Here is a 15848-nt window from a genome sequence, read left to right as displayed (position 1 = left end):
AACAATTTATTAAAGGTATAAAAGTTGAAAGATCAATTATCTGATATATATATTAAGTTTAATTTTGAAACCCAATTTTCTTTTATTTTTTAGAAAAACTTTACCTATAGGAAAAGATTTAAATTCAAATTATTTATGTCCCTTGTAGAAAGTTTAAACCAAAGCAGTCTTCCTACAACAACAAACAAACACAAAAAGAAAAGGAAGAAGAAATCAAAAAAAAGAAATCTCCCAGAGGAAATTGAGAATGACGCGTCACTTAAGAAATACTGGGTCCAACGTTATAAATTATTCTCTAGGTTTGATGAAGGCATTAAACTTGACAGGGGTAACTTTTATTTACTTCCATAAGTTAAGTGTCTGTAACTTTAATAAAAAAACATGGTATTGGTCATTGGATGAACTTATTACTATGAGTTGTATTATTTGTTGAATATGCATTTAAAAATGAAACAATCCCCCCAAAATAATTACTCCCACATACGTGGTACCTCATAAGCAGCCGCGAGGTGTGTGAAACTTAACACCTGTTTTATACAATTATCATTTCTTCTTTCATGCCGAAGAAATTTAAATTTAAGAAAGTGGATAAATCAACTTGTTGATGCCAATAATAAAACTTGTGCTTTCTAAACTACTTGATATCTTGTTTAAGTGCAAGTTGTGCAACACTTGTATTACCTTTATTTATTCTACCCATTTTTTAAAATTGGCATGAAGTTAATCTTTATTATTCTACAAATATAAATATTTAGAGAATTCGTAAAAAAAACTTGTTTTAAACCAGAGAATCCATGCTACTACAACAATAATGCTTATATAACATATTTTGTATTCTTTATTTCATCAGAATCTTGGTATTCTGTGACACCAGAGAAGATTGCCGAACATATTGCGGAAAGATGTCGTTGTGATGTCATAGTTGATGCATTCTGTGGCTCGGGTGGAAACGCGATCCAGTTTGCTTTTACTTGTGAAAAGGGTAAGCATTTATTAACTGGTTGTGTGAGAAACAAGTTTTAGTATAATTTTAACATGAACACTGTTCGATATGTACAAGAAATTCAGGAGTATCTTAGTAGCGACAATATGATTGAATGAATGTAACTTATTATTTCTGGCAAGATGGGGCATCGACAGTCGGTATAGTTGATCTGTTTTTAATGTATGTTTTACAAATTAGACAACTCAAGTCTAAAGACCACTGGGTTGAAGAAATTGCCCTACCCCGATTACACTATATACCAAATTGAAATTGTTACATAATTTTTGTAGTGTAGTTATTTTTCAGTGTATCCTCTTAAACTTGATTTTATTTGAAATTTACCAACTTCTTTGCTAAACTCAATCCATATTGTTCCCACAACAATTAGTAGGGGCTTAAAATTTATAATTCGAAAGTTTTTTGTGCTTGTTTAAGTTGTTTATTTTGATACAAATATTTAATAACTTTTAGATGCTTTTAGATACCGATCAAGTTTACAAAGTTTTTGTTTACATATTCGTTTCAGAAATATTCAATAATGAAAGATTATCCGCAAACATACATAAACACTTTTCAATATCTTATTTATATTAAAGTTTATTGTGCAAAAAAATATATGCAAAATAATAAACTATCACATGTTGTATTCAGGCAATACAAGTATTAAATTATGGTGGTACAGACGAAAAAACTATTAATTATTTCTCTGATTTTTATTTTTTGCAGTGCTGGCAATTGATATTGATCCTGTAAAACTGGAGAATGCCAAACACAATGCAGCAATATATGGAGTGGAAGACAGAATCGATTTCATCTGTGGCAGTTTCTTTGACATAGCTCCAACTCTTAAAGCAGATATCGTATTTTTAAGGTGTGTGCTTGGATTAGTTAACTGTTTAAGTTTGCCCGGGTAACATTTTAAAACTAATGAGGGCCACCTGAATAGAGCGCAAGTACATTTGACAGAAAAGCTTATAAGATTTTGCTTATACCAACGATTAGTATGTGCAGAGACAGTTTGATATAGCACACTTATTTTTAAAAAATAAATAAAAATTTTTACAAGGTCTTCAATGAAATCGGGAGTATTTTTAGGTTTTTTTTAATTAGATTTTAAATTATTTATTCTCTGATCTTTATACAGTCCTCCATGGGGAGGTCCAGAATACACAAACTGTGAAACTTACAGCATTGCTGAGATGGGAGATTTTGGTACCAAGGCATTTACACTTGCTAAAAATATATCAGACAATATTGCATTCTTTCTTCCTAGAAACTCAAATGTTGATGAGGTAAAATGAAGTTATTTTAATTTATTCTGTTTATACTTTTTTTGTTTCTAAATTATCTGTATTATGTCACTTGACAATAGAGTTATAACACAGGTGTTATACAGTGAATCTTGTGCCTGGTTACAAGCACGTAACTATAACTTGATGTTTGTGAATTATTTGAATGAATAAATGAAACTTACTTTATCCCTGTAAGGCTGGAAAACAAAATGACAGTCATTATAACACTGGTGTTTTCCTGCACCTTTTGCCAGCCTATGAGTTACCCTGTATGTTACTAAGTGGGTGATTTTTTTCTTTTTTTATGTACGGCTGATACCTTGGACAACCCATATTAGCGACCACTGAGTTGGAGCAGTTGCCATCAAGTGTCTTTCCCAAGGACACATAAGACCACAATGGTAGCAGTGATGAGCCTTGAACCCATTACCTCTGGGTTACAGGCAGGCACGCTAACCATTTTGTCACGGCACGCGACGCCGGATATTTCGTATAACTGTCAATAAAGATAACCCACTCATGACTACTTGGTCCAATAGGTTAACTTAGAAAACAAGTGTCTTAACCAGTAAAAAACAAACTCATATTGGGAGCAGGCTAATGCTGTAGCAATCTTAGGTAACTAATTGTCTCTGGTTAACAAAACATAACGTTTAAATACATTGTTAAATATGCCTAAAAAATTCCTAAGTTTAAGTTAATTTTTCAGCATTTCTATTAACTGTGGCTACAAGATTGCCATATATTATATATATAAGGTTTTAGTCAAACTAACCTTGGATACAAACTTACAGTTAGTTTGCTTGGCCGGACCTGGAAATCAAGTGGAATTGGAGCAGAACATGTTGAATAACAAGATAGTTACTATCACAGCTTACTATGGTAAAGAACTTATAGAATGGGGTAAGGGCAACCAGTTGTTCAAGGATACAAACAATCAGTTGAACATGCTTGATGACACCGGTTATGCTGCTGACTTTGAGATTCAAGATTCTGTGACTTATCAAAATTCTAGCTTATCATGTGATGATGAATAATGGGCTAAATATCATGTGTTGTAGGCCCAGCACTAAATGTATGGTTGTTGTGCATTATTTTACTCATTGAAATTGGATTTGCAAACAAGTTTATGTTACAAACATAAAATAAATCTGTTTCAAAAATATTCGAACAATGGAATAATTATAGTTTTTTTTTTTTTTTATTAAACTGCATTTCGCATGAGTTTGTGAACAAATTGATTGTGCCATAAATACTACACGCATTCATCTGATCATATATCCTAAAGTACTTTGTCGTTATTATATTACGCATGAAAACTTAAATATTTGAATTAGTTTATTTATTATTTGACTTTTATTGTGTCAATTATTTCACGAGATTTGTTTGGAGAGTTTGGTGAAATGAAGCTAGTCGTAACTTGATCATGATTCGGGCAAAGCGGGCTTGCCCTCGATGTGTCGCATGTTGAAACTGGATTACGCAAGAATTTACCGACCAAGTCGTAAATCCTGGGAAACCGACTAAACCCATTGAGTAAACAAGTAAGTTAACAATTAACCAGTTGACTTATCGACGTCTTGTTTGTCCGTCACTTATGCGATAAGAACGCAGTTGTTTGCAATGCAGCTCGACCTTCGCCACGTTTGCCTCACGTAACTGGGCAAAGTGCAGCCGCGAACAATGGCAATGCTCCGGTTAATTTGTTTAAGGAATTGATTAAAATCGATAATTGTCGTATCAAGTGCAGTTTGCTTATTTGCGAATGTAATCATATGCAGCAAACAAGTCGTGATCGAAGGTGCAATGACATTAGGTAGGCTACGTAACTATCGCCGTTTGGTTGCGCAACAGATGTTACATAACATTCAAACGACCACGAAATCCACTGAAGGATTGCTTATACCATCAACGAAATCACCATTCAATAGTATAGTAGGGTGAGAAAGATGGGACACCTTTAGCACATAATATATAAATACCGTGATAGTAGTTTAAACAATTAACGACGGTGTATATGGGAGTCGTGATGATACAGTTTTATAATTTTAAATGTTCTTTGTTTACTACCAAACGGGATAAGAAAATCAAATAAAAAGGTGCCCAATCCCCCCAGACCCTACTATATATTTCGTTTCTCTGTTTTTCACCTTACATCGAGTTTTGTTAGATTTTTTCGAAAAAAAGTATTATAGTACCAAATTTAGGGATTTTGTTTCATGAAAAGTGCAATGTAATAGTGAGGTGCTGGTTTATGAATCACTAAAATAGCACCATGTGGTCGACTCGCGAAAAAACTCTTTGTGTGTTTTAAAATATAGGCCTACAATAGATTGGGACACTTTTAGCACATGGTATCCAAATATCCTGATCGTGTTTTGAACAATTAACAACTGTCTATGGAGAATATAGTTTTATGATTCTAAGAATATTCTTTGTTTACCACCAAGTGGGACGAGAAGATGAAAAGAAAAAGTGTCCCATCTTTCCCCACCCTACAATATTTATTTCACTTGTTGTCAATTAATGACTGAATATTAATATAAATCGATGGTTTCATTCAAAAGGGTTCTAATTTTCCGCCCAACCACAATTGTAAATTACCAGCAAACCAATAATGCTATTTAATGAGCTATAAAAGTTTGTTTAAACTTTAAATTACAAGTGTGTAAACTGTTTTTCTCATATGTGTAGAAATCGGGGGATCATCTATCTGCAAACGAATGTTTAGTGAGATTTAAAATTACAATTTATTTGTAAAAGTAGTGGACCGAAAATAGGGATTCCAAAAACTATATATAGTATATGGTGGAGGAAGATGGGACACCTTTTCATTATATTTTCTCGTCCCATTTGGTAGTAAGCAAAAACATTCAAAGCTTTTAAAACAGTATCCTCACGACTCCCATCTACCGTTAGTTAATTGTTAACACGATCTGGATATTTGGATATCATGTGTAAAGGTGTCCCGTCTTACCCCACCTACTATGCATTTCAAATATTCTATATTTTAAAAGAATTTCGAAATCGAAACTGTAAATTGCAACTTTAAAACTAACATGGTCAATAAAACACATGTTATACATTAACAAACTTCGTTATATAATATCTTTATTATTGATTCCAATTTCACTGATCGCCTCCTCAACTTTTGCGCAGACAACGCCATAAGCAAATATCCGTACACGGAAAGAGTGAACAAGAAACGTTTGTTAAACATCTTACGCATAATCAGCCAGAGTAATTTAAGTAAAAAGACAAAATATTTAGTCGTTGGTGAACATGTGGTGATTCTTGTGAAATAATGAGGTGTTTGTGATCTATCTGAGAGTTGCTACTTTGTGTGCATAGTCAAGTTACATTGCATAGGTGTATAGTGCCACACGTTCATTTGTACATAAGGTAGCCTACGTGCTGGAATCTGCGGTCATGGGCAAACTGTTATTTAAAATAAATTTGTATCGAAGAGTACTCAGTTTACTTATTCACTTCGTGTGTAATTAGGTTTTAGAACTTATTAAAAGTTAATTGTGAATTATTTAATTAGTAGACTATATGTTTAGCGATCGTTGCTTTCGGTGAATCACACAGAGAAACACTCAGATACACAATTGTGTCGACAAATCGTGTTTCTGAGTGTCTGGATGCGTGTTCATCTGTGTGATACATGCGGGTGAAATTACGTCACAGAAACGTATAGTCCTAGAAATAGTACAGCTCTGAGTTGCATATTATGCTCTATTACAAGACTGTTACAGTAAAATTAATATTACCTTTCCCTCTCTTTCATTATGTTATAAATAGCCACGTAATTTCAAGACCTATTTTACCTTTAACAGTATGAATATTTTGCGACCAATAGCCTATGTAAAAGTATAATGGATAAACAAAAATATCGTAACAACATAATCTTCGATTATTGACTAATTGGGATGCGATGAACGTTTTAAGCTATTTTTTAATTTGTTACCCCATTATTATTCTGCAATCCATCTTTTTCCAGCAGGTGTTCTGCGAAGCTGTTGCCCCGGCGCTCCTGAAGTCGATACCACCGACCAAGCTTTCTTGGTGGTTATAAGAGTTACAAGGCAACTGAGTCATCTATTTAACTAAGTTCGTGCAATCATTAAACTAAACGATCGAACGCACTGGACGCTGTGTTTGCAAACAACGCGTGTCAATATTGGCCAAAAGCGAATTGCCGGCTTCGATTTGGGTTAAGCGACGAGTCTTCCTGGTACGGTTTGTTTCTGAATGGTGTTGTGTCGATAAGGCAAGCGGTTCAGTGCAAAGTACTCACTGCAGTACAACGACATCTTATCAGCGATTACACAGCGAGGACTTGGTAATTAGCTGAGCAAACATGGAAACTTGCACAGGCTTGCAAAATGCCCTCCACGTGGTACGCTCTAATTGCATTGTGGGCAGGCAGGTAAAATTCCGCTTCGCGTTAAACAGTTACAATATTACATGGTAGTCTGTTACGTAACATTACATTTCAGGAACATACATTGTTTGAATTATACAACATCAGGTTCCCATATCGTCTTCCATATTATACACACTGACGCAGACTATAAACAATAATTTTCATTATTTTAAAACATTTTACAGACGTTTTTGTACAAAAAAGCACAAAGGCATTTTATTGAGCTGTTGCGAACACTGTACATATAACTGTTAAATGGAACGAATAGAGAGAATGAGAAAGCACGTTTGTGTATATTAATAAAAGAAACACATACGAAAATAGGCGGCAAAGTGGGACTTTTGAATTAAGTTCGAGCAACAAAAGACAAACTAGAATAAAACACGTTTAGTACTGGGTTTGCTGCTGGATGGTGTAAACACAAAGGTTCCAATGATAAATAATGCAAACTATACTGTTTCGAACTGAATAACGCTTGAAATTCTGTTTCTAATTTAGTTTAAAAAGCAACAAAACTGGCAAGATGATGTTTCATTGAGATACTAAACGTGAAATATTAGTTTAAACCAGTTGAAGCAGGACGTTTCTTATAAATTGTTTTACCAGGTCTTCCTCGTGGACCTCGTTTACCAGGCTTACCAATTCCCTTCTTGCCACGGATACCTTCGCATATTAAAAGCAATTACTATGGGACAACATGCTGTAATAATGTTGGTTTACCTCTTGGACCTGGTAGCCCGGGTGTTCCAGGGGGACCAGCAACTCCTATACCCGGCGGACCCCTTTCTCCTTTATCGCCCAAGTCACCTGTATAAAAAGTCACGTAATAATTTGATACTAAACAAACTAGTTTAAAAATACCTTTAAGGCCATGAATTCCTTGTAATCCAGGCATTCCTGGCGACCCATTTATACCAGAAGGACCTTCAAACCCCTACAAAAAATGATTGTTCAAAACAGTAACTTAAGCGTAACGGAATGAACTTACGGGAGGTCCTCGTGGTCCAGGTTTACCTGGTGGACCAGGCGGTCCTCGTACTACAGATCTCTGGTCACGTGACGATGACGTAGTTCCTGTACGATACAAGTTGAACACCGTTCGCTGTGCCTCCCCTGTTAAGAGTGGAAAGTATGTTACAAAGAGAAAATCACCAATGTGTATTAGGTGTAGTTACAATAAACTTACGCTGGGAGATTGATCGTGCAATGTTTTGTGTTTGCCTCAACATTTCAGTTTTCTCGGTTTGTGAGAGTGAGCCAGGTGATCCAGGTGGACCAGGCCGACCTGCCGTTCCCTGTTATCAACAAATAACAAACTGTAAATTGTTGAACATCGGAATATTAGTTAACGACTGAAGTAGACGTACCGGAGTTCCATCCAAACCGTTACTTCCATCATCTCCCTTTAAACCAGGTGGACCAACTGCTCCTACCAATCCCTGCAAAAATGTGGATATTGTTTAAATATTTTCTCATACGATAGATTGGATAATATTGTTGAAATATCTCATCTCACCTTTGATCCAGCAGTGCCTTTCGTACCAGGGTTTCCAGGCGACCCATCTTGTCCCTTAATAAAAAATCGTATTAATACACATTGGGTAAGATGGGACATTTCTAGCACATAATATCAAATTAGCCGATTGAGTTTTAAACCGACGGTTTATTGGACCGTAAAGCTGCGAGTTTATAATTATTTGACTGTTCTCTGTTTACTACCAAATGGGACGAGAAATTTAAATGAAAAGGTGTCTCATCTTACCCCACCTTATTATACATTTAATCAGTGTACTAGAAAAGTTAACAAAGTGAAAAACTACCTTTGTTAATTTAAAATAGAACTTACCGGTAAACCTGCTTCGCCCTGTGTTTCAGTAATAGGAGAACACACAATTCATGCAAAGAAAAAATAAATTTAGTTTTAGATCAAATCACTGCGTATCAGTTATTTTAAGTATTGTATTTACCTTCGGACCAGGCGGGCCAGGAACAGCAAAGAATCGTCTTCCGTCATTACTGCTACTCTAAATATTTAAATGTAAAAGTTTATAATAAAAAACGAAATGGTTTATTTGAAAAGATATAAAATCAATTTTTTCGTTTATTGCTTCAAGAAAGATAAAGATTGAATTAACAAATGACAGAAACTTATCCTCGCGTGATGGGGAAACGACAGTTGTAATACCTCAGTGCCGTATTTCATACACCCCGTACCCGCTTACACGTTACCGCATTATGTAACTTTGTAGGAAATAAAGACTATTTTTTTAAGGATCAACAATAATGAAGACACCCGAAATCGTTTAACAACACGCATCTCCATACATACCGGGTTTAATTCTGATGGAATATCAAGGTTTACAACCGAACCATCACCGTTTCTGGCTGTAATTCGCTGCCTTTCATAATTCTATAAAAAAAATATTTGCATTATGATAATCGCAAGCAGAACATCTTATTATTTTCTTTTCACATACCACGTGAACGACACTGAAGGCTTCTCCCTTATCACCTTTGATGGAGACACCCGGTTGTCCCTGTGGATGTAATATCGTTATAAAGGGGTTAACAAAAATTACACGAGTTTACTAACCGGGCGTCCGTTTTGACCAGGAAGTCCTGGAGGACCAGCAGGGCAACCGCATCGATTATCCCTGAGAACTTCTCCTTCACAAAGCTTTGCTGCAAGGTGAGCTTTGATCTCACTTATTGAATCATAATCGCTCACATGGTACACCGAGCTATCATAAGGAGGACTGGCAATCGACTTTAACTCGTTCTTATCCGCGTCACCCACGCCAACGGTTAAGACCTGAAATTTTATTTTTATATTACAAAATATTTATAAAAGATTCGTTAAAGAGAATAATAAACTGTTGCCCACCTTAACCCCAGCCTGCCTAAGTTCGCGTGCGGGGTTTCCAACTTCATCTTGACTTCTTCCATCAGTGAGGACCAATGCTACCTTGTTAACATAGGGCCTTGCTCCATTTGCTGGTGACAATGCTGTGTAGAGACTGAACGCCAACGCTTTGCCGGTGTTTGTGTTTCCACCTGTTTATTAGAAGGGAACATTATATCACCTATTTTGGTAAAGACTGTAAATTAATAGAACCAAGCAATTTGCAGAAATACCAACCTTTATAAGGTATAGCATCAATGGCGTTTAAGACATCGGTGACTGTGAAATGTTCGTTCATCAAAAATTCTGTCCTTGGATCATCTGAATATTGAACCACGGCAAATCTGCTGTTATCCCAGCTGTAGCGAAAACCATACTTGTAAATATACAAATAGCTTTTTTGTTCTTTTCAAGTTTTTTGGTGAAAAGAAAATATGTTCAATAATAAGTATGGCAAAGAAAACCTTACCCGACTTCGAACGGTTCAACCAAAGCTTTGAGAAAATCTTTGGCTTTCCTGAAATTAATTTCCCCAACCGACCAACTTCCATCCACAATAAATATGACGTCGGTGACAGCAGTTTTACACGCTGTATATAAATATTAAATGTAACGCAAAGTACAAGTAACACGAAAGTTAATTAATGTAAAAGCGTTCCCACCCCTGCAGACTGGATTCGATCTGCTCCATGTACCATCATTTAAACAAACTCGGTAGGTGGAGCCAAGGAGCGTAGCATCTTCGTCGCATTGGAAGGTACAGTTGCTACCAACGTTCGAACCATTCGTGCAGGTGTAAGTCAAGCTGAGGCTTACACCCAATGGCGGACATGTTGCTCCTGTAACAAAATTAAACAAATAGGTAAAAAAAGAGCTTACCGAATCCTAAAAAATCGGTCAATTTTAGATTGACAATTATTGCAACATAAATAAATGCGACAATTTTAATGCTAAAATTACTCACGTAAGCACTCAGCCGCGACGCCAGTCCAGCGCATATCTTTACCACACGTTCTACGTGCATCCCCACTTAATGTATATCCTTTTCTGCATGTGAAGGTACATGTCGTGCCACACTCGTTTATACTTTCGTCACAATCCATGGCGCCGTTACGTGGAGCTCGCAATGGGACGCAAGTAGTCACTAGATGGTGCAAAGAGCATATGTTTTAATATTTTATTTGCAAATAGAAGAAAGCATATTTTAGGACATAGAATAGTATTCATTACTACAAACTCAACTGAGTAAGGTCAGTGGAAAGATGCAACATTTCTAACTGCCTAATCAAAGTAGAAACATGTTTTGAAGTACCTTGACATAAAGCAGCATCACCAGACCATGCACCATCTCGCCTGCATGTACGAATAGGTGATCCCACCACTTCATAACAGTCATTGCAAGTTACTGAACAACTGCTGTCATATCTGTTATTGTCAGTACATGTCGTGTTACCAAATGCTGGATTTCGGAGTGGACGACAAGATATCGCTAAAATTAAAATAAGCAATTGATGTTAAATTTCGAAAAAGGTTTTGGGAATATAAAAATTATATGTTTGATGTAGAAAGTGTACACAATAAAAAGTCTTGCAACTTACGTGTGCACACTGGGGCAATGTTTGTCCATTCTCCGTTTGCTGTACATTTTCTGGAGTCGCTTCCAACGAGATTGTAACCGTTGTTACACACATAAACGCATGATGCTCGGAAGCCATTTCCACCAACACATCGTATCGAACCGTTGTCAATTCCAGGCAGTTCACCACATGTTATACCTGAAACAAACTTGTATTTATCCTCTACCCTATCAAATCATATAAATAAACAATCATCTTACGATTGCAAACACCGGCCACACCAGTAAACTCTCCACTGTCTTCGCAGATTCTCACCGGGGATCCAACAAGGTGATATCCTACAAAAAGTAAATGCATAAATATTACCACAGATTTACGCGTATTACTTTGTAAGCAACAAATACATTGATGTGAACTAACCTTCAGAACAAGAAACTCGACAAACTGAGTTGAAAATATTTTCATTGTTGCAACTAACAGCTCCATTATCTGGCTGTAAGATGCCTGTGCACCGGATTACTGGAAAAAAGGTGGAATTTAAATACCTACATAGAAGTCAAACAAAATGTAGCAATCCAGCTAGAGGTTATTACCTACTACACACATGGTGCATATTGAAACACAGGTGGTGTAACTATGGGTTATCCGGCACACAAAAATCAACGAATGAGCATCACATTATAAGTTAGTTTCATACCTTGGCATGATGTCTGTGTTCCCGTCCACCCTAAGACAGATAGTTGTGATCCACTTGCAGTGCAACGCCGAGACACTGAACCCAGCAACTCATAACCAATCTGCATAATATCATTGAATTAGCTTTTTTAACTAAATTTTCTTAACTACAAAATTGATGTACTTACGTCACAAGTGAACCGACATTCAGAATCATAATAATATTGTTTGTTGCATGCAATAGTTCCATGTTCAGGTGCATTCAGTGGAAGGCAGTCACGTGCTGAAAAAAAAACATATAATTTTCTATTCTACAAGTTGTGTTTTTTATCTGTATAATGATCACAATGTTAACCACTTTATCAATCTACCTCTAATACTCAAAGGCTGCTTCCAGTCGAGTTTTGTGTCTTCACCCCCACAAACTCGGCTTTCTGTTCCAACCACTTCAAAGCCACTATCAGCAACCAAAGAACAAATTGAACCAAAATTGAATCCGTCTGTGCATTCCAGTCTACTATGGGCCGGTGGTAATAGATTCTCGCAAGTTATCACTGAAATAAAGCCCAAATAATTTTTAATATTATCTTCTCGTACACTAACATATTAAATATACTTACGTTGGCAGGTTGGTTGTCTTGCGGACCAGCTTCGGTCAGGTTTACAAATCCTCAAAGGACTCCCAATGAGTCTATAAGATTGGTCACATTCAAATTCGCACTGAGATGAGAAGAAATCTTCATTTGTACATCGCATCGATCCATGAACAGGTGTATCAAGTAACCCACACCTTGAACCTATAGCATGATTAATATGATTTATTACTATATATGCTTGACCGTCTTTTAATTCAAGTGTTTTTCCACATAAACTAGGCATGTGTAACTGTTCACATCCAATTTATAAAGCATTAAAGCAATTTGTCCAAGAGAACCTAGGAAACAACACACAGCTTACGTTGACAAGTAGGTACAGCAGCACTCCATTGTCGATCATCCTGACATACTCTTGTCGGGTTTCCAATTAAATCAAAACCAGTTTTACATTCATATCTACATACTGAGTTGTAATGGTCCGCAGCTGAGCAGTTGACAGTTCCATACCGGATCCGTTTTGTTTTTCCACACCGGACCACTGGATAGAAAAATAATATGTTAATCCTGTGCATGGAATAAAAAAACAATCGTCTTACTTCTACAAGAAGCAGACATTCCAGTCCATGTCCCATCTTCTTGGCATACCCTTGCTTTACTACCACGTAGTGTGTACCCGATATCACAAGAGAATCGACATCTTGACTCAAAATTCTCACCATCTTCGCACCTGTTAAGTTAATGTTAATCGTGAATAAGCGGGTCGATCTTTGATGAATAACGCAACATTGTTTAATAGAAACAAATCAGATGATAAATACAAAGTAATTAGACCAACCGTTTTTTTCCATACTGTGGGACTTCGAGTGTTGAGCATGTCACAATACGACATGTAACGGTTTGACCGGACCATGTTCCATCAACTTGACACGTGCGTACCCTTGTACCGACTACATCATGCCCGACCTGGATGTGATGAATTTAAGATTAAACTGATGGAAATATCATAATATGGCTTAAATATTTTGTACTGTTTCCTTACATCACAAATAAATCTGCAGGCAGATTCAAAGTTGTTACCATCTGTACATTTCTTTCTACCGTGGCTGGGTGAGGGAAGTGATGGGCAAGTTACAGCTAAAAACAAGTTAGGGGTTAATATGCGAATATTTGTGACATTCTAATCAAGTTTACTTACATTGGCAAAGAGTTTCAGATCCCGACCATGCATGGTTTGCGCCACACGTACGAACCGAACTTCCACTCAAACTGTATCCATCCTTTTATAAATATTTTCAAAGATTGAGATATAGTGTTGGGGGATTTAATTTGATAGTTCAAGTATGAGAAACTTAAAACTAAGTTGTGAAGTTTTTTTTATTACACTGGGTTTATGTAGGCATACTAGGTTAATATGCCTAGCCAGACAGTTTTGGCCTAAATTACAGGTATCATTGCACGCCAATATTACCCCATCTAAAATATTTGGAATAGGCGGGCCAAAAGCTCTCAATTTGCTTATATTTTAATAAATAATATACTTATGGTGATACTAACATTGCACCGGATCGTGCAAGTTGAATTGTAGTGATCAGAAGAATCACAAGTAATTGAACCATGTGATGGTTGATGAAGTATTCCACATTTCATTACAACACACGATGTATCAATACCTGACCACATGTGGCTGGACTGACAGGTGCGTACTGACGAACCAATCAAATCATACCCAACCTAGAGAAAAGACGGTCAGATTTGTACTTCAGGTTTTTAAATGTAAATTGAAACTTACATTACATTGGAAGATACAGTCTGATTCGAATAGATTACTGCTTACACAAGTCATCTTTCCATTCAAAGGTGCTGTTAGTTCATGACAAGTACCAGCTGAAATATAAAATAAAATACAGTTGCCACATTAAAGGCCAGTTGGTACAATAAACCTTACTTTGGCAAAATGTTTGGATGCCACTCCACTGTTTGTTATGTTGGCATACTCTTTGGATGCTGCCCACTAGAACAAATCCTTGCTATAAGACAAAATTATGGTTTAGTTTACTACTTTAGCAAGTATAACTAGAATTTTACGTTGCATTGAAATCCACATTGCGATGCGTATAAGTTGTCATTAGTGCAATTCATGAAACCATGATCTGGTGCAGTAATCTCATCGCAAGTAATCACTGTATGACAGAAATTAAAATTAGATTTAAATATAAAGCGAACATCAATCATATACAATTGTAGATCAGCACACATACTCACATTGACATGAAGTAGCTTCACCATTCCATGCAGAGGATTCCATACAAGTTCGAGATGAAGTTCCAATCAACTCATAACCAATGTCGCATGTGAAGTGACACGTTGACTCAAAATTATTTCCATCAGCACACCTTCACAACAAAATTGAAAAAGACTTATTTCACTTATTTATCTGTGATTAAAAAGGTATTAATGAATGTAACTTTATCCTTTCCTGGCCGAAATAAACAACAGTTGTTATAACACAGTTGATTTGTTTCAAACGCCTTGTGTCAGCTTACCAGCTAACAGGAACATACCACTTGCATGAGTTTTTTCAGTTTTTTTATGTATGATTGAATTTAGACAACCCATTATTGACTACGTTAAGTGGTGTGCCCTTAGACATATACGGTTCAAAAATACTATCACAGCGCAATGTCCTGGCCATTCTTATAAGTGTTCATAATTAAAGACTTCACTTCACACCTCATTCTTCCATATTCAGGAACATCCAATGCATTACATGTCACAATTTCACAGCTAGCAGCTGTGCCCGACCATAAGCCATCAGATTGACAAACTCTTGCTGTAGATCCAATGATATTAAAACCAACCTGTAACAAAACACAATTTGGTTTTCAATCATTTTTTTATAAATAAATTATTTTCCATTCATAATTACCTCGCAAACAAACTGGCAGTTAGAAGAGAAATGATTTTTATCAGTGCAAACTTTTCTTCCATGGCTTGGAAATGGGATATAGGGACACGTAATTCCTGTAAAATGCAAATTAATGAAACTAATTGATTTGAAGCAATAAATTGTAACATACTTTCACAAGTGGTGACCTTCCCACTCCATGTTCCATCCACTGAACACGTTCGTGTTGAACTTCCAAATAAAACATATCCCTCCTAAATTTGTTAAAGGTATAGATTTAGTTAGACAACAGTAGGACAGGTTAGAGAAAACAATTTTTGCGCAAATTTGATCTTGTTACCTGACAGCTTAATGTACATCGTGAGTCATATCCATCATGTTTGGTGCATCTCACTGAACCATGCTCAGGTTTGGGTAACTCATCACAAGTAATCACTAGAATTTTAGGTTAGATATTAATGTCATTCAATGTCAGCACAAAATACCA

The 15848-nt window shown here is 36.2% G+C and overlaps 2 protein-coding genes and 1 non-coding gene across 11 annotated transcripts in view; 1 reads left to right on the top strand and 2 right to left on the bottom strand.

The window, feature by feature from the left end:
- The window catches only part of LOC100179712 (trimethylguanosine synthase), an 8128-nt gene extending 4503 nt beyond the window's left edge, over positions 1–3625 (top strand). For both annotated transcript variants that reach the window (XM_026837421.1, XM_009863930.3), the window contains exons 12-16: positions 149–328; positions 851–982; positions 1712–1856; positions 2130–2277; positions 3072–3625. In XM_026837421.1, the coding sequence (XP_026693222.1) occupies positions 149–328; positions 851–982; positions 1712–1856; positions 2130–2277; positions 3072–3314 (848 nt within the window). In that variant the 3' untranslated portion in view covers positions 3315–3625. The remainder of the gene's footprint in view (positions 1–148; positions 329–850; positions 983–1711; positions 1857–2129; positions 2278–3071) is intronic.
- A 2243-nt stretch (positions 3626–5868) lies between these two features.
- mir4047 (microRNA 4047) lies at positions 5869–5921 on the bottom strand. Its single transcript, NR_034440.1, has one exon. It is a non-coding gene; the product is annotated as a microRNA 4047 (primary transcript).
- Positions 5922–6890: 969 nt separating this feature from the next.
- LOC100175783 (sushi, von Willebrand factor type A, EGF and pentraxin domain-containing protein 1-like) overlaps positions 6891–15848 on the bottom strand; it is a 34288-nt gene continuing 25330 nt past the window's right edge. For all 8 annotated transcript variants that reach the window (XM_026837381.1, XM_026837409.1, XM_026837408.1 and 5 more), the window contains 39 exons: positions 15702–15796; positions 15534–15615; positions 15383–15477; positions 15187–15314; positions 14719–14849; positions 14542–14636; positions 14402–14483; positions 14246–14340; positions 14011–14187; positions 13652–13733; positions 13496–13590; positions 13292–13419; positions 13053–13183; positions 12818–12994; positions 12481–12657; positions 12232–12414; positions 12049–12143; positions 11883–11982; positions 11606–11704; positions 11446–11523; positions 11207–11383; positions 10921–11097; positions 10573–10752; positions 10271–10447; positions 10078–10198; positions 9846–9967; positions 9591–9760; positions 9300–9518; positions 9184–9243; positions 9036–9116; positions 8674–8730; positions 8553–8570; positions 8223–8276; positions 8074–8145; positions 7893–8001; positions 7695–7819; positions 7568–7640; positions 7427–7513; positions 6891–7369 (listed from right to left, as the gene is read on the bottom strand). In XM_026837381.1, the coding sequence (XP_026693182.1) occupies positions 7263–7369; positions 7427–7513; positions 7568–7640; positions 7695–7819; positions 7893–8001; positions 8074–8145; positions 8223–8276; positions 8553–8570; positions 8674–8730; positions 9036–9116; positions 9184–9243; positions 9300–9518; positions 9591–9760; positions 9846–9967; positions 10078–10198; positions 10271–10447; positions 10573–10752; positions 10921–11097; positions 11207–11383; positions 11446–11523; positions 11606–11704; positions 11883–11982; positions 12049–12143; positions 12232–12414; positions 12481–12657; positions 12818–12994; positions 13053–13183; positions 13292–13419; positions 13496–13590; positions 13652–13733; positions 14011–14187; positions 14246–14340; positions 14402–14483; positions 14542–14636; positions 14719–14849; positions 15187–15314; positions 15383–15477; positions 15534–15615; positions 15702–15796 (4511 nt within the window). In that variant the 3' untranslated portion in view covers positions 6891–7262. The remainder of the gene's footprint in view (positions 7370–7426; positions 7514–7567; positions 7641–7694; positions 7820–7892; positions 8002–8073; positions 8146–8222; positions 8277–8552; positions 8571–8673; positions 8731–9035; positions 9117–9183; positions 9244–9299; positions 9519–9590; positions 9761–9845; positions 9968–10077; positions 10199–10270; positions 10448–10572; positions 10753–10920; positions 11098–11206; positions 11384–11445; positions 11524–11605; positions 11705–11882; positions 11983–12048; positions 12144–12231; positions 12415–12480; positions 12658–12817; positions 12995–13052; positions 13184–13291; positions 13420–13495; positions 13591–13651; positions 13734–14010; positions 14188–14245; positions 14341–14401; positions 14484–14541; positions 14637–14718; positions 14850–15186; positions 15315–15382; positions 15478–15533; positions 15616–15701; positions 15797–15848) is intronic.

Source organism: Ciona intestinalis, chromosome 1 (assembly GCF_000224145.3).
Source record: "Ciona intestinalis chromosome 1, KH, whole genome shotgun sequence".
NCBI lineage: Eukaryota > Metazoa > Chordata > Ascidiacea > Phlebobranchia > Cionidae > Ciona > Ciona intestinalis.
The sequence above is the reverse complement of the archived record's forward strand: the minus strand, read 5'-3'. Positions and strand labels throughout refer to the sequence as shown.